Source organism: Bubalus kerabau, chromosome 5 (genome assembly GCF_029407905.1).
Source record: "Bubalus kerabau isolate K-KA32 ecotype Philippines breed swamp buffalo chromosome 5, PCC_UOA_SB_1v2, whole genome shotgun sequence".
NCBI lineage: Eukaryota > Metazoa > Chordata > Mammalia > Artiodactyla > Bovidae > Bubalus > Bubalus kerabau.
Window position 1 is genome coordinate 1903293 of NC_073628.1, and position 21118 is coordinate 1924410.

General features: G+C 64.1%; 1 protein-coding gene across 1 annotated transcript; it reads left to right on the plus strand.

Moving 5' to 3' along the window:
- Positions 1-1819: 1819 nt before the first annotated feature.
- On the plus strand, positions 1820-21024 carry CD81 (CD81 molecule). The gene is made up of 8 exons (XM_055580544.1): positions 1820-2125; positions 14836-14950; positions 18056-18153; positions 18919-18993; positions 19268-19372; positions 19700-19801; positions 20194-20280; positions 20430-21024. Exons 1-8 carry the CDS (start codon positions 2060-2062, stop codon positions 20490-20492), a joined length of 711 nt encoding a protein of 236 aa, XP_055436519.1. The 5' UTR covers positions 1820-2059; the 3' UTR covers positions 20493-21024.
- Positions 21025-21118: the final 94 nt, after the last annotated feature.

The following is a 21118-nucleotide window of genomic DNA, read 5'->3' on the forward strand; positions in this document are numbered from 1 at the left end:
CAAAAGCACCCCACAGGGCTGGCTCCGTCACTGACTTCTCCTGGAACTCCATGGAGGAGTGGCCCCCACCCCCAGTGGCTTTCCATCCAGCATCCTCCAAACAGTGTCCCTTCCCAGCACCACCATGACCATCATCGGGTGACATCTGTCGGCCTCACCAGGGCCTGAGGTCTTCAAGCGAAGGGGTCCTGGCTGTCTAGCTGCTTACAGCACCAGGCACATAGTTGGCACCTGCAGGACTGAAGCAGCGGACACAAGAAGCAGGGTGCTGGGCCAAGGACGCAGGCACATGGTTCTGCGGCTCCCTGAGCTTGGGCTCTCTGCCCCACCACCCCCTTCCCAGGAGGCCCAGGGAAGAGACGGCCCACGACGTTGGCAGGGAATGTCTGCGTCACTGAAGGGAGCGGATGGGAGGACAGAGCGCCCAGGGCACCCAGACGAAAGTGAAAGTGTTAGGGGCTCAGTCGTGTCCAGCTCTTTGTGACCCATGGACTGTAGCCAGCTAAGCTCCTCTGTCCATGGAATTCTCCAGGCAACAATACTGGAGTGGGTTGCTGTTCCCTTCTCCAGGGGATCTTCCCAACCCAGGGATTGAACCCAGATCTCCCACATTGCAGGCAGATTCTTAACCATCTGAGCCACCAGGGAAACCACCTATACAAGCGACTCTTCAAACTGAAGTCCTGTTCTGCCTCCTGGTCAGCAAAAAGAATCCAGGCAGACCCCTCAAAGACGTTACTTCTTTTGGTTATAACCTTCAACACGCACAAACCCTTCACCTGTGCTCCTGGCTCTTCCAGAAGCGTGAAGCTGAAACAAATTTTTAAATAAACCACCGAGAAAGCTACAGGACTAGCAGGGCCTCTCGATGGATACGACACAGTAGCCACTGGCCTTCTTCAGCTACTGAAATGCAAACCCCTGCACCATGAGCAAAATCAGCACGTCAGTCCCGGGCGGCGGCACTGGCCACATTTCACGCGGTCAGTAGTTACTCGTGCCAGGGCAACTGCAGAGGCAGAGCTCCCGTCTCTCCAGCTGCTGTCACCTTGCTGTCACCTGGGCGGAAAGCGTGACGAATCACCTCTTTGCCCCCTGGTTAGCTCAGGCAGTGAGGGCAGCGGGGAACTCAGGAGACAGCAGGGCTGTGGGTACTGGCACCACCAGGGTGTGCGTGAAACACGCCCCATGTTCCGGAGGCGGCCTGGGCCTCTTGGATGCAACACTGGCCGGGGGGACACTCTCTCTGTGACCTTTCTAGCACAGACTCCTCTACCAGCTCTCAGCGATTCCCCGTTTCCATGGGGCAAGGGCTCAGCGACCTAGACTCGGCTTCTATGATCTTCACACCAGGGCCTCCTCCACGGCCGCCTCACTCCCAACCCGACGCGGCTTTCTGTCCCGGAAAGCGCTGTGTACAAAGCGCACTGCTTAGCTGTTGGCCGGTGCATCACCTCCTCCATGGCGCCTTCGAGGATCGTCCCCAGGAGCCTGAAGGAGGAGGGGAAGTGAGTCTTCCCTGGCTGCAGGCCAGTCCTCCCGCGCGGCCCCTCGGGGAATCGAGCGTGCCCGCAGCCTAGGGATGCGTGCGGCGCCTAGCACTGCGCGCCCAGGCCCCTGCGTCCTGACTGCACTATTTGACACCCCGAAGTGTGTGAGCCACAGGGGGAGGGTCGTGCGCCCCTTCCCTGGGGGCCAGGCTGCTGGCTGGGGCCGCGTCCACTCCGCGCTCCCGCAGCAGGGGCGGCGGGGCGGGGGGGGGGGCCTCGGGGCGGAGCCTGTGGGCGTGGCTTCGGCGCCCTATTAATATCGGAACGGGGCGCGCACTCGAGCTCAGAGTGAGCGCGCAGCGGCTGCGAAGACTCCGGCGCGTGCCGGCCAGGCCTCACGCTCGCCTAGTCCGCTTTCCTCCGCGCCCCTCGTCCGCGCCTGCCCGGCGCCTCCCGTCTGCGCACCCAGCCGCCCGCCAGGCCCCCAGCCGCTCTCCAGGCCGCCAGGCCCCGCGCCCGACGCCCAGGACAGGCACGCGCCCCGCAGGCCGCCCGCCGCCCGCGCCGCCATGGGGGTAGAGGGCTGCACCAAGTGCATCAAATACCTGCTCTTCGTCTTCAATTTCGTCTTCTGGGTGAGCCTGCACCGGGGTGGGAGGCGTTCCCCGAGCCCGGCAGGCCGCGCGCTCGGCTAGGCCCCGCCAAGGGGCGCAGCCGGGCCGCTAAGTTGCGGGGCCACCTGTGTGCGTCCAGCCTGGGTGGGTGGGAGGGCCTAGGCCGGCGATTCGCGAAGGTGGGGGTCGTCCGGGGCCGCCGCGTCCCTCGACGGCGGGTCTGGGGGCTCTAAGACGGGTTTCGGGCCTCTGCGCGTCGGGACCCAGAACCCCGCGGCCGTGCCTTTCGGGGACCCGGGGTCCGTTCCCGGCTGGTGGTGGTGGTGGTGCGGTGGGTGCGTGTCCCGAACCCAGCGCCCGGCTACTGCTTAGTTCTCCGGACCGCTGTTTCTGGGGCCGCCCTGCTTCTTGGGGAAAGAGGGGCTCGAGGGCGGGGCTTGAGACACTCCGCCCCCATGAGCTCATCAGAGCCACCGCCCCTAGATGGGCGGCCCGGCCCGGTGCAGTGGCTGGCGGGCTGGCGGGCGGGGGGAGGTGGGGTGGCGCGCTACAGTTTGCCTTAGTCTTGGGGACTGTCCACCCCACTCTGGGCCCAACTCAGTTTCATCCTCCTGTTTGCTGTCGCCACCCTGAGGGTCGGTTTGGGGGTCCGTGCCCGGGCAAAGCGCAAACAAGAAGCGCCCTGCTCCCGGTTGGCCCGCGTGCCGGGGTGCCTGCATAGTGGTGCCCCCAGTTTGGGGGGCCGAGTATCCTCACCCAGAGGTAGATTTCAGCCCCTCCTCGCCCTGGGGCGCTGCAGAGGCTGTGAGGGGCGAGGGGCTGAGCGGTGTTCCAAGCTGGCACAGGCAGGGGGCCCGCAGAGCTGGGCGACTCCGAGCCTGAGGGTACTGGGGCGGGGTGGATGCCCAGCTCCGGGCTTGGAAAGAGGTGCCCACAGGTGAGACGTCTGAGGGGTGCTGGAGGGTCTCCTGGGGCCTCTGGGCAGCAGGCCTGAGTTGTGTTTGCTGATCAGCCTTAACTGCTGGCTGGTGCCGGGTGAAGCTTTGGCTTTTGTTTCCATTTCCTGTTGGTGCTGGAATTAGGGGCGTGGAGATCTCTTGCTGTCCCGGGGGCCCTCAGGCGTGGGCGTCAGGAGCCCCTCTGGCAGCTGGGCGCTGCCACCCCTCGGGGGTCCCCGGGCAGGGACCTGGGCCACTTTCTGGCCCCTTGTTGCTTCTCCACCTCCCCAGGCTGCTCAGCCCTTGTCCCGGAGGACAAGGACTGTCTGCTGGATGTCAAGTCAACATGGGGAGGCTAAAGTTTTAAAATGGCCCCTGGAGAACTGTGTGGGCCTGGAGACCTCCGTTTGCCCTCCGGACGGCCCAGGGTCAGGTCCCGGGACACTGAGGTGCTGGGGTGGGGGGGCGGAGACTGGACTTGGAGTGGAACTGTCTCGTCCTGCCTGCAGGGCACCCGTGGGGCCCGTGGCCATCAGCCTCTGCCCTGGGGGTGCGAGCAGGGAGGTTGGCAGGATGGGCCAGGGGCCTTGGCAACCTTTGCTGAGGGGCTGGTCCTGGTGTTGATTTAGTAATCGCCTGCTTTGGCCTTGGCAAGGGGTGTCAACCAGACCCCCTCTCCCAGCGGCCTTCAAGCTTTTCCCTTGAGAGCAGAGCTTGGGAGGGCCCTGGTGGGAGGTGGGGGCAAGGAAGGAGACCGAGCTCCCGGAGAAGCCCCTCCCACCGCGCGGCCTGGGAGGTCTCCAGCAGACTCCCCCCTCCCCCAACCCCTCCCAGCTGCCTCTGGTAATGTCCCAGGTTTCCCAGGCAGCCCAGGCGGAGGCCTGACACATCCCCCGGGGCCACTCTATTCAGGCCGGAGGAATTATTTCCCTTCTCCTCCCCTCCCCGGGCCTGCCCTTCAGAGCTCTGACAAGTTGGCTTCCAGGGGCACGGAGGCCCCACCCACCCATGGTGGGGAGCAGGAAGCCCCTCTCTGCACCCCCACCCCCAGCCAAGAGTGTGGGGCTGGGGCCTGGACCCTGGTGGAGCCTGCTGCTCTGGTCTTGGCTCCTTCTCTTCTGAACTGGGGTCCTGTTAGTTTAGGAGCTGGGTGCTGGGCATGGTGGCCGCAGGGAAGACCGCTCTCCTTGCCAGGTGTAGGCCGTGACGTGGGGAGGGGGCTTCTGGCACTTGGGTGCCTGGAGGACCCCGCAGGGCCAGCCCCACCCGCGCCCCAGCCTCGGTGGCTCAGCGGGTGCTGGGAGTGCGAGCCAGGCGGGAGGTGGAGGCTGCGTGTCTGGATCCGGATCCAGGCACTTTCGCAAGTTTCTTTTCAGAGAGTAAAGCTGTCCCCTTGGGAGGCGGCGGCACAGGCCTGCTGGCATGGGGTCCTGGAAGGAGCCCGTCCCTACATGCCAGTGCACACGCGTGCGCACACACAGACACACACACAGGCTCACACACACACACGGGCTCTCACCCATACAGACACATGCAGGCTCTTACACATGCAGACACATATGGGCTCTCACACACACAGGCTCTCACACACACATGGGCTCTCACGCATACACACACATACGGTCTCTCACACACACGGGCTCACACACACACAGGCTCTCATGTGCACACACACGCACACACGGGCTTTCACACACACACACAGGCTCTTACACACACACACCCCCCACGGGCTCTCACACACACACACATGAGCTCTCACACATACACATACACATACGGTCTCTCTCACACACACCCGGGCTCACACACACACAGGCTCTCACGTGCACACACACACACAGGCTCTCACACACACACACACACAGGCTTACACACACACACCCCCCACGGGCTCTTACACACACACACAGGCTCACACACACACGGGCTCTCACACACACATACACAGGCTCACACACACAGGCTCTCACACGCACACACACACACAGACACACAGGCTCTCACCCATACAGACACATGCAGGCTCTTACACATGCAGACACACACACAGGCTCTCACTAACACACGGGCTTTCACACATACATACACACACGGGCTCTCTCTCACACACAGACACACCGGCCCTGCGCCGCCGCCCCCGCCCCCACACACACACACATGGGCTCTCCCACGTCTCCACACCAGACCCCAAGCCCCTGTGGAGGTGGCTGAGGGCTGTGAGTGAGGTGGCCGGGCTGGGGGAGGAGTGGCCTGGCCCGAGCTGGGGAGCCGGGGCCTGGAGCTCCTGCCCGCTGGGACGTGTGTGGGGGAGCCTGGGAGCTCCCCGGCGGGGCGGGGCGGCTGGGACTCAGGGCCCTGCTGCTGGGGCGGCTCGGGGCCTGTGTAGGCTCCCGGCCCTGCACTCCTGCCCAGCCCAGAGTGAGCGAGCCGTGGGAGCCTGCTGACCGCATCTGTGAAATGGGTGTGATCACGGCTTCCCCTCTGTGACAGCGGCAGCCTCGCCCTGGCGCCCACTGCCCCCACGCACTCAGGCCTCCTTCCAGAGGAGGTGGCAGGGGCAGGCTGGGGCGAGGCTGCTTAGAGGCCTGCTCACTGGCCTTTTGCTCTCGCTTCCAGATGGCACATGGCTGTCTGTCACTTAGCGGTTCTGTTACCTTCCTTCCCGGGAGAGGGGCCAGGCCCAGGCGGGCTCTGCTGGGGGGCAGGGACTTTCTGTGCCTTGTTTCAAAGGAGCAGGTGGCCTCCCCCAGTGACCCCAGGCGCCTGGCTGCTGAACTTTGGGCTACGGCTGTCGATCTGGGCCAGGCCAAGAAGAGGAAGTCTGTGGTCTGTGCCCAGGTCAGGCTTGCCCCCAGGGAGAGTGTCTGGGCACCAGGGGGTACAGACGTGGGCGCCCGGGACCCTGCTGGCTCTGCTCCAGCCCATGGGGTGCTGCCCGTGGCCCCCAGCTCAGTCTCCCTCCGGAAATTTGAGTTCACCCTGATCCCTATCTCTAACTGCTTTGAAGGCCAGACAGAAATAAGCTCCCACCAAACCACCCTCCTCCCGGATAATCTACCTACACACCTTCCCAGTGCCTGAGAGCCGTGCCGGGGGAACCTGGGCCGTGGTCAATAAGGTTTAGAGTCCAGTGCCCGAGGGAGGGGCCCATGGCACGTTTGCACTCGTTTTGGAGAGGGCCCCGGTTAGGGGTGGTGTGGGGGTGCGGGAGCCTGGCCCTGTCCACCCCCGGGACCTGGGCCAGGCTGCGGCCAGGCCGGGGTATTTTCCACCTTGGAGGCGGCATGGGCCGGTGGCCGGGACCGCCCACCCTGCAGGAGCAGATTGACCATGACAGGTTAGCAGAGTCTCTCCTGGGCCCTGTCCACCTGTCCGCCAGATGTGGTTTGACCCCGCAGGCCTCCTCCCAGAGCCTCTGGACTTTGGTGCCACCCCCCGGCCCCCAGCACACACTTTGTTCTGTGGGGCCTGGGCCCCTCCTCGCTACAGCAAAGCCGCCGCCGATTCCCACAAGACCACCGGGGCCTCCAGGTGGGCGCCCAGATGTTGGGGGAGGCCCTGCAGGGGTGGCCGACCAGCTGGGGGGCAGCCACCCTCCCTGGCCTTGAGGCCTGCTGAGCTCCGTGGACAGGGAGGCACCTTGGAGCCGGGGCTGGGGGTGGCGTCGGGTTCCTCAGGTGCCTGAATCGGTAGTGAGGATGCTTCGGGCAGGGGGCTCCAAAGCCTGGGTGTGGGTCGGGTTGCCACAGAGGCCTGGGGAGCAGGGCCTCCTTCCCCTCTCCACGGAAGCTGTAGCCCTTATACCTTGAGAACGGTGCTGCTCCCTGCACCCCAACTGCCAGGGAGACGTGATGATTGTGGGGGAGGTGAAGGACAGGAAGCCAGGCCCATGCGGAGCGGGTGGGTGTGGGCGGGCGGCCCCCGGCATCCCTTGCCCTCACAGCGAATCTCCTGTCGCGACTCCCACGCCCAGGTCGCCCCGGGCCATAACTCTCCCTCGGGGAGCGTCCAGCGGTGCCCTGGAGCCCTGCCTCGCCTGGCGTGCCGTCTGCCTCGCCTGCGGTGCCTGTTGAGTTGGCTTCAGCGCTGCAGCCCATTGCTGGCTACAGCTCAGGCTGTGCCTCTGGGGCTACCAGGCGCCCTGGGCCTCGAGCTGGGGGGACATGAGTAAGGACCCTGTGCTGCCTGCCTCCCCAGCCTCCAGTCCTGGGTGCTGGGAGACCCGAGCCCCAGAGCTCGATAGTGTGGGTCTTAGGTGTATGGGGGCTGCCAAGGGGCAGTGCGCCTGGGAACGCCTTCCGCAGTCCTGCCTGCTCAGGGCTCACGGCGGTGTCTCCCTCACACACAGCCGAGGTCCTCTCTGCTCCCTACCCCAGGGGCTCAGCCGCCCGCTCTCTGGATGGGCAGTCTTCCCTTCTGTCCCCAAGATATCAGCTCTAGCCCATGTGAAACTCCCCAGTGCCTTCCCCTTGCCCACACCTGCGGCCCACTGGGGCGATAAGGAGCCTGAGGTTCCAAATGGCCCACGTGAGGAAGTGGTAGAAGCAGGCTGGAAACCAGGGCCCTTCCTTCAACCGCTGTGGTTCAGGGCCGGCATGGCTCCAGGCGGCAGCAGGGTGGTGTGGCATGGCGTGGCATTCCCCCAGGGCGAGTGGCTGTGCCCGGGCTTGTGGCGGGCAGGTGCCGGTCGGACACCCTCAGCTGCCCCAGGGGCCCTCTGCTTGCCTCTGCCCCCTGCCCAGGCCCCTCACCTGCCCTCTCCCTCTGCAGTGGGTTCCCAGCCCACCCAGACCCTCCTTGTCTGACGTGTGTGGCCCCCTGCAGCTCAGCCTTGGGACGTCAGTGTCCACGTGTGCCCCTCACCCCCGCACAGGGGCCGAGGGAGCAAAAGGCCATCCCACACGAGGGGCTCTTTCAGCTGGTGGGGTGGGTTTGGGGTGGAGGAGCAGGCCACTTCCTGGGCTCCTTGCCCACAGTGGGTGGTAGGCTCGGGAACTGGCCCAGAAAGTGACCAGGCCTGCTCTGCTGGGCCACGGGAGGCGGCGGGGGGCCTGTGTTCACCTCCCGGCAGTAGGGCGCTCTGGGATCCCCCGCTGGTGGGGCCCTGGGGCCCGAGTCCTTCCCCACCCCCACGCCTATTTTTAGAGGCCGGGCCAGGCGGCTTCCTGAGGTCGAGGGGCTGGAGAGGGGTTTCCGCTTCCCGGCTGAGCCGAGGGTCCTGCTCCTCTGTCCTTCCTTCCTTCCTGCCCTGAGCTGGGAGGCCCTGCTCCCAGAGGGCACGGCAGGACTCCAGGAGGGCAGTCAGGCCCCGTGTCGCCATGTCTGTCCTTGTGGCGGGTGGAGGTGGAGGCTCAGCCTGCGGGACCACGTCCCGGCCCCACCCGAGTGGGGTGCACTCTGGCCCAGCTGACCCTCCACGCCCATTAGCAGCATCTGGGCTGCACCTCGGCCCTCTGAATTGTCCCAGGGTCTGCAGGGGCACCTCCTGCCTCGCTCCCTTCCTGTGGCCTTCACTGTCCTCCTGGGCGGGTCTCCAGGCCCCAGGACCTCTCGGGTACAGAGCCGTGTGGGCAGTTCCTGGGTCAGAGAGCCGTCCTCCCTGACAGCGCTGGACTGAGGGCACGAGTGCCAGGGGGCTGCTGGGGCTCAGCCACCGATTAAGGGGGCACGGGGTGCATGGATGTCCTGTCACTCCTGGAGCGTGTGGGCAGCACTTGGGGCGACCACGCGGCAGGGCTGGGTGTGGGGAGGTGCCCAAGGCCTGGCGGGGTTGGTGGGGGGCAGCGGGCTCAGCTGAGAGGGAAGCAGGGAGACGCCCGCTCCTTCTCCGTTTCAGCTGCTTCTTGGAAACGCAGACTGGCCGGGCGGGAACCCAGTGTACTTGGCAGCTCCCCCACCCCCTCTTCGTAGCTGACGCTATTATTTATTAATTCTGGGAAAGGAGGGAAGAAGAGAGAAACAGAAAGTGAGCCTTCAAAGCACCGCAAACAGCCCATGCCGTCCCCCGGTGTGGAGCCCTCTGGTCATCCCAGCAGCGGGTCAGCCAGCCCCTTCCTGAGCTGCTGCCCAGCCTCGCCCCCAGCAGGAGCATCTTGGGTGCAAGAGCAGCTGGCGGCCGCCCTTCCGACAGGCCGGCCGGTGGGAGAGGGGAGAGGAAGCCGTGCGGACCCCACCGGGGACCGGCCTGCCCAACGCTCCCGATGGCCGTCCCAGCAGTCGCCAGCGCTGTCGGGCGCGCTCCGTACACAGTGGCGTCATCCGCGTGCTCTGCCCGTGTCCACGTGTGCACTGTGAATTCCTCAGCGTGCACGTGAGGACACTGGAGGCAGGAAGACGCCCAGGGGTCCAAGGTGACTGGTAGCCGGAGGTCCCGGTTCCCACGCAACGCCAGGACGGCATGCTTTCCGTTAACACCGGACTCTGTTTTGTAGCGGGCGTATCCTTAGTTATCCAGTCCCTTGTTTGACGTTAAACCTCAGTTCTGTGGACAAGATTTCAACATTTCCAGATGCTTCCTGCTGGTCACTGGAAGCCTGGGGTCCTGACCTCGGTGAAGAAGGCAGCTGGGATCCTTCAGGACTTGCTACTTAGAAGTCCAGTAGACAGGGATCTGGGTGTGGGGGCTTTTAAACAGCTTTGTGTGACACAGTGTCAACCGCACATTTAAGGGGCTGCCCTGGGGGCTCGGTGGTGAGGAAGCCGCCTACCAGGGCAGGAGGTGCGTGGCTTTGATCCCTGATCCGGGAAGACCCCGCATGCTGCGGAATCACGAAGCCCATGGGCCGCGGCGGATGAGCCTGTGCCCTGGAGCTGGCGCCACGGCGATGAGAAGCACCCCCCTGCAACCAGAGAAGGCCCTGCAGCAGTGAAGACCCAGCACAGCCGCAAACAGAATGTCTTTAAAAGGAAAGGCTTCCCTGGTGGCTCTGACGGTAAAGAATCTGTCTTCAATGCAGGAGACTCAGGTTCAATCCTTGGATTGGGAAGATCCCCTGGAGAAGGGAATCACTTACTCACTCCAGTATTCTTGCCTGGAGAATCCCACTGGCAGAGGAGCCTGGTGGGCTACAGCCTGTGGGGTCACAAAGAGTTGGAGATGACTTAGTGACAGGTGTTCGCGTTCGTTTTCACCCAGCCCCCACGGGAGGCTGAGCTAAGCTTGTGTCCAGAGTACACGTGCGCTCTGCCCCAGCAGCCCTGGGCTTTGACGACCTGCTCAGTGTCCACACTGGCTCCTGAACGATTTTCTCTTTGGCAAACTATAGGGCTTCCTCCTTTTCAGACTGTTCATGGGGTTCTCAAGGCAAGAGCACTGAAGTGGTTTGCATTCCCTCCTCCAGTGGACCATGTTTAGTCAGAAATCTCCACCGTGAGGCGTCCGTCTTGGGTGGCCCTGCATGGCGGTGCTCCTAGTTCCATTGAGTCAGGCAAGGCTGTGGTCCATGTGATCAGATGGGTTAGTTTTCTGTGACTGTGGTTTCCAGTCTGCCTACTCTCTGACAGAGAAGGGCAAGAGGCTTATGGAATCTTCCTGATGGGAGAGACTGACTGAGGGGGAAACTGGGTCTTTAACTTCTATACAGAGTACATCATGAGAAATGCTGGGCCGGAGGAAGCACAAGCTGGAATCAAGATTGCCGGCAGAAATATCAATAACCTCAGATACGCAGATGATACCACCCTTACAGCAGAAAGCAAAGAAGAACTAAAGAGCCTCCTGATGAAAGTGAAAGAGGAGAGTGAAAAAGTTGGCTTAAAGCTCAACATTCAGAAAACTAAGATCATGGCATCCGGTCCCATCACTTCATGGCAAATAGATGGGGAAACAATGGAAACAGTGACAGACTTTATCTTTTTGGGCTCTGAAATCACTGCAGATGGTGACTGCAGCCATGAAATTAAACGACACTTGCTCCTTGGAAGAAAAGTTATGACCAACCTAGGCAGTGTATCAAAAAGCAGAGACATTACTTTGCCAACAAAGGTCCATCTAATCAAAGCTATGGCTTTTCCAGTAGTCATGTATGAATATGAGAGTTGGACCATAAAGAAGGCTGAGTGCCGAAGAATTGATGCTTTTGAACTGTGGTGTTGGAGAAGACTCTTGAGAGTCCCTTGCACTGCAAGGAGATCCAACCAATCCATCCTAAAGGAAATCAGTCCTGAATATTCATTGGAAGGACTGATGCTGAAGCTGAAACTCCCAATACTTTGGCCACCTGATGTGAAGAGCCGACTCATTTGAAAAGACTCTGATGCTGGGAAAAATTGAAGGCAGGCAGAAAAGGGGACGACAGAATGGGATGGTTGGATGGCATCACGGACTCAGTTGACATGAGTTTGAGTACACTCTGTGAGTTGGTGATGGACAGGGAAGCCTGGTGTATTGCGGTCCACGGGGTTGCAGAGAGTCGACATCCGACTGAGCGACTGGACTAAACTGATAGGGCTTCCCAGGTGGCGCTAGTGGTGAAGAACCCATCTGCCAATGCAGGAGATGTTGGTTTGGTCCTTGGGACAGAAGATCCCCTGCAGGAGGGCATTGCAACCCACTCGTCTTCTTGCCTGGAGAATCCCATGGACAGAGGAGCCTGGCGGGCCGCAGTCCTTGGGGTCGCAAAAGAGTCGGACATGACTGAGCGACTGACACTTCCAGTTTCACAGGACCTGGTAGGTTTTGATGTGGGAGGCACCTGTGGACACTGAGCCCGCCACCAGGAGGGTGTGCACAGCGCTCACCCCAGCAGAGCCCCAGGGCCTGCCCCCAGGGCACCACCTCCCTGCTCCAGGCAGTCACTAGCCTGCCACTGCTGCCCATGTCTGCATGTCTTAAGTTCGTAGAGTTTTTGGACCCTTAGTTCCCTGACCAGGGATTGAACCTGTGTCCTCTGCATTGCAAGCATGGAGTCCTAACCCCTGGACCGCCAGGGAAGTCCCTCTTGTACTTTTTATATGAAGGGAATCAGAAGGTGGGGTGTCCCCGGTTTGGGGGCTTACCGGGAAAGCACATGTGTGTGGGCATGATGTCCACCCCCACTTCGGGCAGTACCTGGGGGTGCAGGGGATGGGCACAGGCCTGCGGGGGGAGCATCCTGGGGGCTGGAGCTCTGTCTCTGGGGCCCCCGCCAGCACCTGGTCTGGTCTTCAGTCTCACTGTGGTTTCGTTTGCATCTCCCCTGGGGCCGGTGACGTTAGGCATCTTTCCATGTGTTTATTTGCTGCGCGCGTTTCTTCTGTGGTGAAGTGTCTGTTCAGGCTTAGGTTTTCGTGAGGTTTCTTGGCCTGTTTTTTAAAAATAGGGTTATTTGTGTACTTGCTGAGTTTTGAAAGTTCTTGACACCTGCTGGATCCGGGTCCTTGCTGCCATTTGCCAGCGCCAGTCCGTGCTAGTCTTTGAAGAGCAGGCTTCTTTCAGACTTGGGGGTTTTCTGGGTCCCCCGCCCTGCCCTCTTGGGGTGGGGTTGGGGGGTCGCAGTGCTGCTTTGCCCGTCCTCTGTAGGTGACCGTAGGTGAGTGCTCACCGCCCCCTGGACTGGGCTGGTCACTGCCCATTGCCTTCCCCAGGCCCGCCCGAGCGGGCGTGTGCGGGGCCTGGCATGGCCGAGGAGGGGTCACTCTAGCACCAGGCTGCTCCCTGCCCTGTAGGCAGGACGGGCTTCCCTGTCTGCCCCTCTGGAGGGTGGGGGAGCACAGGGAAGTCTGGAGACCACAGCCCCTCTGCACATCCTGGGGTTTGTGCTGGGAAGCCCTTCCCGAGGCAGGAGAGGTGGGGGCTCTGCCTGCCCCTCGGTCCCCCTGCCTCAGCGTCTGGGGGTGGGGCAGGCGTGACCCTCACTGCTTCCGTTAGGACCAGGTGCCCCACATGGGCCTGTGCCCTGGGATCCTGGGGTGAGGGGCTGCAGGGGAAGATGGGTGGTCCCAGCACAGCCAGGGGCGGGAGGGGCCCCCCCATGTTCGTCGCCCCTTGCAGTGGGGACACCAAGGCCAAGTCGGGGTTTGGGGCCCGGCCTCTGGGGCCACAAAGGGAGGCCCGGATGAGGCTCCCCGCCCTGCCCGCTTGTCCCGGACATTCACAAAGCACTCTCTGGACCACAGTTTCCAAACAGAATAAGTGGCGGTTTCCAGCCAGAGTTACCACGGCAACCCTCAGCCTCACCACCGCCTTCCCTGGAGGTGCAGATGGCAGCCGGCTGAGCCAGGAGCCGGGACTCCCTCTGGAGCCGCCCGCCTCACCCACCACCCCCCACCTTCCCTGCTCTCGTCCCCCAGGCCCTCCTGCCCTCTCGCGGGTGTGACGGGCACCTGGGGCAGCCTCAGGATGCCTGCGGCTGGGGCACTGCCCTTCGCGGGGTGCGCAGGGCCTGGGTGCCCTGGGAAGGACCCTGCTGGTCCTGCATGCTGCCCTCGGTTGGAAAGTGTTGAGGGGCAGGGAGCGCCTCCATCCTGGGGCAGGGGTTTTGAGGGTGTCACCTGCTCCAGAGAGGGGTGCCAGCAGCCTCCCCTGGCAGGGACAGCCCGGCTGCTGCCAGGCACCAGCGGTCCCCAACAGTCCCCGCCTTATCGTACATGGAGCCAGCCCATTGTGGGAGGGTCTGGGTGGGGCTGCGAGCCTCCCGCCCCAGCAGTCCCGTGTCCCCTGCCTGGAGATCCCTGGGGGTGCTTGGGGCTTTCCTGGGGGCAGCCCATGGGGCCGGGGCCTCGAATCTCTCTTGCTCCGCTGAGCGTGGCCCCCACTGGTGACTTTGGGCCTCGCTCGGGGGCCAGCATCGGGCCGCCCAGGTGGTTTTCTTGGGGCCCGTGTTTTGGTTTCTCTTCCTCTTTGGACACAGAGCCAACGGTCTGTATAGGAGCTGGCGTTCCTAGCTCCAAAGACAGTCACTGCCTCGCTGGTGGGGGAGCCCGGGGGTGCTTGCCTGGCCGGGTCGAATGCTCAGACGTGAGCCTGGCCTGGATGCACCCTCAAGGGCAGACCCCGCCTACCCCTGAGTCACCGACCTCTGGGGGTGAGTCAGCCGGAAGCCCCCACCCCCATGCCAGGCTCTGCGAGGAGCCCCCTTTCCTGCCCGCTCAGGGCGGTCTCACCGCCAGCTGTCTGGGGGGCACAGCGAGCTTCTTCCTTCCCAGCAGTCTCCCTCTCTCGGACGGTGACTGCCAGCCCTGCCAGGGCCCGGTGGCATCAGATTGCCACCCCTTACCGTGTCCTGGCACCAGAGACTTGGCATTCACTCCTTGGAGTTCCCGGATGAGCCAGCTCAGGGCAGTGCCACCCCCTCGGAGGAGGGCTCGGCCTTCCCCAGGCCGCGGGCTCCGGTGTGGCCTCTGGCCAGATTTAGCAAGTGAAATACAGGGCGTCAGTTACACTTCCACTCCAGTGAACAGCGAGTGCTTTTCTGGCGTGAGTGTGTTCCGGGAGCATTTGGGACACGCTTGATACTAAAGAAGTGCTTGTGAAAAACCAGGTGTCTGAGTCTCATCTGACAGCCTGTCTCGCAGTCTCCGGTGGTGCTTGGTGGGAGGGTCTGGATGAGCCCCCAGTCCTCCGTACCAAAGCCCGCCTGGGGCATCTGGAAAACCAAGGGGGCAAAGCAGACACGAGGCAGTGGGCAGCCCAGACCCCAGGGCCTGTGAGCCGAGAGTCTGTGACCCCAGGGCCTGTGAGCCCTGCCCTTGGTGCTGACCCGGCAGAGCGAGGGCCCAGGGCCCGCCTCTCTGCGCTGCTGCGTGGGAGATCCATGTGCGCCACGGCCAGTCTCTGAGCTGCGTGTGACCAGTGCCCTGCTCTCTCCCCAGCTGGCGGGAGGTGTGATACTGGGCGTGGCCCTGTGGCTTCGCCATGACCCGCAGACCACCAACCTCCTGTATCTGGAGCTTGGAGACCGGCCCGCCCCCAACACCTTCTATGTGGGTAAGTGATAGGGGATGGGTTGCAGACCTGGGCAGCTCTTGGCTGGGAGCCGGCAGGAACAGGCCACTGGGGGGTGTGATTGTAAGCTCAGTGAGGCTGCAGACAGGCAGTCAGGAAGCACTTGCAGGAGGACGCGACTGAGTGGGGCTTGCTTCTCCCTGGGGCGGGGAGGAGGAGGCCCACCAGGAAGAGCTCGGGGGTGGGGTAGGGGGTTGCATCAGCCTGGGGACGCTGAGGGGCCTGGGTGCCCTCTGCAGTTGTTCCAGGGCCTGCCTGGGCCGGGGTGCTCCCAGGGAAAGCTGGATGGGAGGGGTGTGGGGCCTGTGGGGATCTCACCAGATCGCCCTTAGGGGCGGGGGGAGCCAGGGCAGGAGCAAGCGGGTGGGAGCGGCGGGGGGAGCCAGGGCGGGAGCGGGGGCGCTGTGTCAGGCGGTGGGCCTTTCAGGGAGGCTCCTGGGCGGGGTGGGGCTGGATGCCTGGGCTGCCTGGGGCCCCTCGGCCACACTGGCTGCCTTATTAGGCCGCGGCTCTTCAGGGCATCTGTCAGGCTGGGTGTGGGGTTGGGGCCTCCAGGAGCAGGGCTTCTGGAGGATGGGGAGGGGTGCCTCCCGCATGCACAGCAGTGCCCCTCCTTCCGGTCCCGCCCCCTAAGATGGGCCTGGCTTCCAGGGAGCTCAGGGAGGGTGTGCGGAGTCGCTCCTGTCCTTTAAAGGACTGGCCCCTGGGCAGGCCCCTCTCGGCCCCACAGGCAGAGCAGCAGGCCGGACGCCTGCGGGGCTCACGTGGGGCGCGCAACCACCTGCCATCCTGCATGGACCCTGCAAGGGGTCCCAGTCCTTCCCAGCTGCTTGGGGGGCCCCCACACTCAAGATGCACGCTTGGATGCTGGGCTGGGGGTGGCCCACACTCACCATCCCACTCGGCCACCCCGGAGTTGTGGGGGGTCCTCTTTGGGCCAGCCCCAGGAGGGCTGGAGCCCGTGGTCTGGGGGTGTCCCGGGGCCAGCCCTCCAGGGAGGGTCCCCAGCTCTTGTCTGCAGGGTCCTAGGCTCCCCACCCCCCAGGCTGCGGGGGCCCCCTCAGGTCTGAGTCTCAGGCAGAGAGCATGGGTGTGCGCACCCCGAGAGTGCACAGGGGAACTGTGACCCGGCCTCTGCTGTCCCCACATCAGGCACCCTCAGAGCAAAGCAGCCAGCCTTGCCCACACGTCTGAGGACGCAAGGGTGTCCTCTGGACGCTCGAGAGGAGTTTCTCCCTGGGGCTCCTCCCAGGCCTCTCCTCCCCCTGCCCAGGGCCTGCCCCCACATGGCCCCGGTCTTCTGTCCACGTCCCCCTCTCCGAGCTCTTGGTGCAGGGGGTGTGGGCTCCCCGGGGCGCACTGTTCGGGAAGGGGGTCCCTGTCCTCGTGGCTTGGCTGGCTCCTGCTCTCAGCCCAGCGTGTGGCCTGGCAGCTGGGAGAGGAGCTGAAGCCTGCATGCCTCAGCCTGGACCGGGGCAAGGGTGGCAGTAGGCTGCAGACCTGGGTGGCCCCGTGCGGCCCCCTGGAGACACATTCCGGGCAGACGCGCGGGGGTCTGGGGAGACCTTGGTAGAAGGCTGGAGGCTGGGGGCCGGGCCCAGGCCGTGATGGGAAGGGTCCCATAGGGAGGCTTGTGGGGGCATGGCTAGCGTTGCGGGTGCCCCTCCAGCCTGTGCCACATGCCGTCGCTGGGCCTGAGGGCTCCCCTCAGGGAAGGAGTGAAGGAGGGCTGGACCACCTGGCAGGCCGGTTACCAGCCCCTGGACTCAGGCTTCTGCTGTGCCACCATGCCACCAGGGGTGGGCGCCTCTCAGAGCCCCTCTGGCCGCAGCGTCCCTGCCCACCCAGGGCCAGCCTTCCAGAACCCTCTGGCTGGCAGAAGGATGCAGACGTCCGACGCAGACGGGGCTTGCAAGGGCGGTGGGGACAGACGTGGGCCCTGACATGAGCTCTGCGTCCACTGCCAGGAAGTGGGGGGTGGCTAGCGGGACTTAAGCAGCACCCGGGCCATGCTGCAGGGTCCAGGAGGGTCCCCAGCCTCACAGGTCAGAGCCAGAGCCCGCTGCAGCAGGAAGGCTGGCCCCGTGGGGCGGGCGGGAGGTGCTGGGGGCCAGCACCTGCCAGGACACCCCTCCCTGGTGCCCTGGGCCGTCCCGCTGAACCTCAGGGAGGGATGTGGGGACGGGAGTCTCGGAACCTAGCCGTGTCCAAGTGAGGAGCCCCCAGGGCTTACCCTCGGCCAGGCCCACTCACGGTTGCCCAAAGGCTCTGTCTGGCCCAGAGAGGGCCCCAGGCTTCTTCTGAGCCTGCCAATGGGTCCCAACTCCCAGACTTTTTCTCCAGAGATGGCCAGGCAGGGCCAACGGGCCCTTGGCACCAAAGCCCTGGGACCTGGTGTCCTAGCTCTGCTCTAGCTTCGCCTGCTGCGTAACCATGGCAACTGGGGGGTGGGCCCAGGTCTGCTGGAAGGACTAGGGTTGTGGGAAGTCCTTGGAGAGACGTGGTCAGCGTTTCAAGGGGCAAGGGCCCCTTCTGGGTGGGCTGCAGACTCAGGGAAGGGCCGCATGGCCAGCAGTGAGTGCTGGACAGGCCAGGAGGACAGACTGACCCTGTGCGTCACCCTCAAGTGAGCTGGGGCCAGCAGACCCCAGGCTCCGCTCCGCCTCCCAGGCCAGCAGCTGGGCCCTTGGCGCCGAGATGCGGGTGGCTCTCCAAGGCCCACCGAGTCCTGGAGGCTCTCAGGGGTCAGTGCGCACAGGTGGCAGGGTCAGGCGGAGACCCCTGAACGCTCACCACTGGCCGTTCAGTCCTGGCCCCGGTGATGCCTGACTCCCTCCACGTCACAGAGGAGGAAACTGAGGCCCACAGAGGTGCCCACACGGCCCTGCCAGGCTGCTTCCCCCTCGAGGCTCCTCTCCAAGCCACTTGGCATCTGACCTCCTCCCAGCAGGGTGGGCGCCAGCGCCTGGTGGGCCCTCCTGAGCCCCGGGCAGTGGTGTGAGTGCCCAGCGCAGGGAGGAGGGCTTCTGGGGGGCTGGGGGTTCTGGGACATTGGGTTGTTGAGGGTGTAACCTCTCTCCACTGCAGGCATCTACATCCTTATTGCCGTGGGTGCTGTGATGATGTTCGTTGGGTTCTTGGGCTGCTACGGGGCCATCCAGGAGTCCCAGTGCCTGCTGGGCACGGTAAGGTCCTGGGCTGGGTATGGGGTCGGGTGGGAGGGCTGCAGGGTGGGCCAGGGGGCAGAACCAGGAGTACGGTGCCAGCCCGGCCCTGCAAACCTCCCTCAAGTGCCAGCTCTCTGGTTGCCCCAGTTTGTTCTCAGACCCCACCATGGCAGACTGCTGCTATGTCTAGTTTTTTGTCTAGTTCCTGGTTATAAGTCCAAGTTGCTTTTCTCTCTTTGTTAAAACGAGCCACAGATACAGTAAAGGGTTAGTTCCTGCCCAGGTCTGGCCTCAGGTGTCCCTGGGAAGTCACCCATCCACGGGAAGCAGAGGCCTGGCCGTGCTGCCCAGGGCCTGACATCTGGGTGGCGTGGGCTGGGGAGTCTGCGCCTGTGTCTCCGTGGGGGGGTCCCGGGTGCACCACAGTGACCCCCCCTTCCCACGGGCTTTGCTCCCTGTCCCCTCCCACCTGCCCAGAGCCAGCCTTCCCCACCCCCCCCCCCGCCCCGCCTCACCCAGCCACCCTGTTCTCCAGAGCCCAGTCTCTCGGGGCTGATGAGAAGGGTGGCAGGTGACTGCCAGCCCGAGTCCTAGACGCTGTTTCACACGGTTCATCCCCCATCAGGGCTGGGGTGGGTGGATACTGCTGAGTGCCCCACAGGCGCCCGTGGGCCCCTGGGGTGCTCGTCGTCTGTGGCAGGCGAGCCCCTGCCGGCCTCGGGGAGCCCTGGGCCCTCTCTGGCCTGTTCTGACCTCCTCTCTGCCCGCCTTTCCCCTCCCCAGTTCTTCACCTGCCTGGTGATCCTCTTTGCCTGTGAGGTGGCCGCCGGCATCTGGGGTTTTGTCAACAAGGACCAGGTGAGCCATGTCCAGGTGGAGGGCAGGGGTGCTGGTGGGGAGGGCAGGGTCGCAGGCTGTGGGGAGGGCTTGGCCTGTGGGCGCTTCTCTGGGCGGGGTCTTTGGGTAGGAAGCCACAGGGCTTCCTGGAGGAGGGGCTGTGGTGGCCGAGTGAAACGCAGAGCCCCCTCCCAGCTCTGGGCAGGCAGGTCCGTCCTGACCTTCCAAGCGAGCCAGGTGAAGGCATGTCTGGGGGGGGACAGTCCCTCTGCGCTGTGAGCACCTCCTTCCTCAGATCGCCAAGGACGTGAAGCAGTTCTATGACCAGGCCTTGCAGCAGGCCATCGTGGACGACGACGCCAACAACGCCAAGGCCGTGGTGAAGACCTTCCACGAGACGGTGCGGTGGGGCCGGGGCGCCCAGGGAGGGGCCGGGGCCGGAGGTTCTGTCCTCTCGGTGTGACCTCAGCCAGGAGCGGGAGGGGCACTGGGGCCTGGCAGCCCCACGCTCGGGGACCTGGGGTCTTCTGGGGGGTCCCCGGGGGGAACTGGGTGGGCCAGCACAGCTAAGTGGAAGGGTGAGGAGGAGTGGGCCGCTCGGCGTGGTTCTCCCCCAGGAGGGGACTGCCCCAAGCCCCCAGCTCCCGGGCCAGGGAGGCTCCTGGGGCCTCTGCAGCCCATGGGACATGTGCCCAGGGCTGACGGCGGGCGCCCTCCATCCCTGCAGCTTAACTGCTGTGGTTCCAACACGCTGATGACACTGACCACCTCTGTGCTCAAGAACAGCCTGTGTCCCTCCAGCGGCAACGTTATCACTAACTTGTTCAAGGTGCGTGATGGTTCCCCCGTTGGGCTGCCGCCCCTTGGGTCCTGGGTGGTGGCCGGGCCTCCCGGGGCTCCCTCAGGCCACGGTCACGCTGGGCTGTGCGGTGGCTGGAGTTGGGGCTGCTCTGCCTGGGGGCCGTGGTCACTTCTGAGCCCCGCGTGGAGGGTGCCCTGGCCTCCCGGGGCCAGCCCTGTCCTGACGGTGCCTCATGGTCTCTGAGCACGGGAGGGTGCCTTTGGCATGCTTGCTGTTCGCACCAGGCAGAGACCAGACGCCGTTCACATCTCTTTTGGGGGGCCCTGGGGGCGGGGCTGTGCCCCTCCATGGGGCCCCGGCTGCTGCCTTGTGGGGTCGGAGGACGGGCGCCTCTGACTGCCCTCTGGCCGCCCCTGCAGGAGGACTGCCACGGGAAGATCGACGAGCTCTTCTCGGGAAAGCTGTACCTCATTGGCATCGCGGCCATCGTGGTTGCTGTGATCATGGTGAGTGGGGCCGACTGGCTCTGCTTGGGGACCCCACCCCAACACTGGGGTCTCCGAGGGCTGACTGACCTGCCCCTGACCCCCCGGGGGTCTCCACCCGCCTCCCACGATCTCCGGGAGCTGACCGCCCACCCGCCCCCTCCCTGCAGATCTTCGAGATGATCCTGAGCATGGTGCTCTGCTGTGGCATTCGGAACAGCTCGGTGTACTGAGGCTGCGGCCGCTGAGGCCTCAGGGAGGGCCTCAGGGACCCCAGCAGCGCCCCCGGAGCGATGCAGACACTTCCAAGAAGGGGCCGCCACTACCTGTGTATATAACCTCCTGGTATCACTGCTACACTTATCAGCTTTTTTACTTTTGAGGTTTTGTTCATGTCCTGAAGCTCCCTGTTAATTGTCCTTTTGGGGCTGACGTCACCTGTAGGGGGCGTGTGAGTGGGCCGTGGGGACTGCAGGGCAGGGTCCCCCTCTGCTGCTTGGGGGCTCTGCTTGCTCAGCCAGGCCTCTCCTGGGGGCCACCAAGGACCGTCCTGCCGAGCTGCACCCACGCGCCCGTCCCCATGAGCGACACACACGCTCAGCCTTTTTTTAATCCTTGTTCCTTTCCGGCCACCTGTCTCTGGAGCCGGGTCTACGAGCAGCCTTATGCCTTCAACGCGCACCTCTCCTTTCTAACGCGTCACCTTCAATTGTAATTACATCTTGAAAAGTCATTCAATAAAGAAGGAAAAACCAGGCATGCTAACACGGTCTGGCCCCTCCATGTGCCCGTGGCCTCTGGGATCCGGAGGGCAGCCTGAGGGGCCGAGGAGCCCGGCACGGGCGGTGCTCAGCTCTCT

Excerpts from the sequence above, each read along its gene's own strand:
- CD81 (XM_055580544.1), top strand. The coding sequence starts at position 2,060 with ATGGGGGTAGAGGGCTGCACCAAGTGCATCAAATACCTGCTCTTCGTC. Across the intron at positions 2,126-14,835 it reads TCTTCAATTTCGTCTTCTGG|CTGGCGGGAGGTGTGATACT; the intron begins GTGAGCCTGCAC and ends CTCTCTCCCCAG. Across the intron at positions 19,373-19,699 it reads TGAAGACCTTCCACGAGACG|CTTAACTGCTGTGGTTCCAA; the intron begins GTGCGGTGGGGC and ends CCATCCCTGCAG.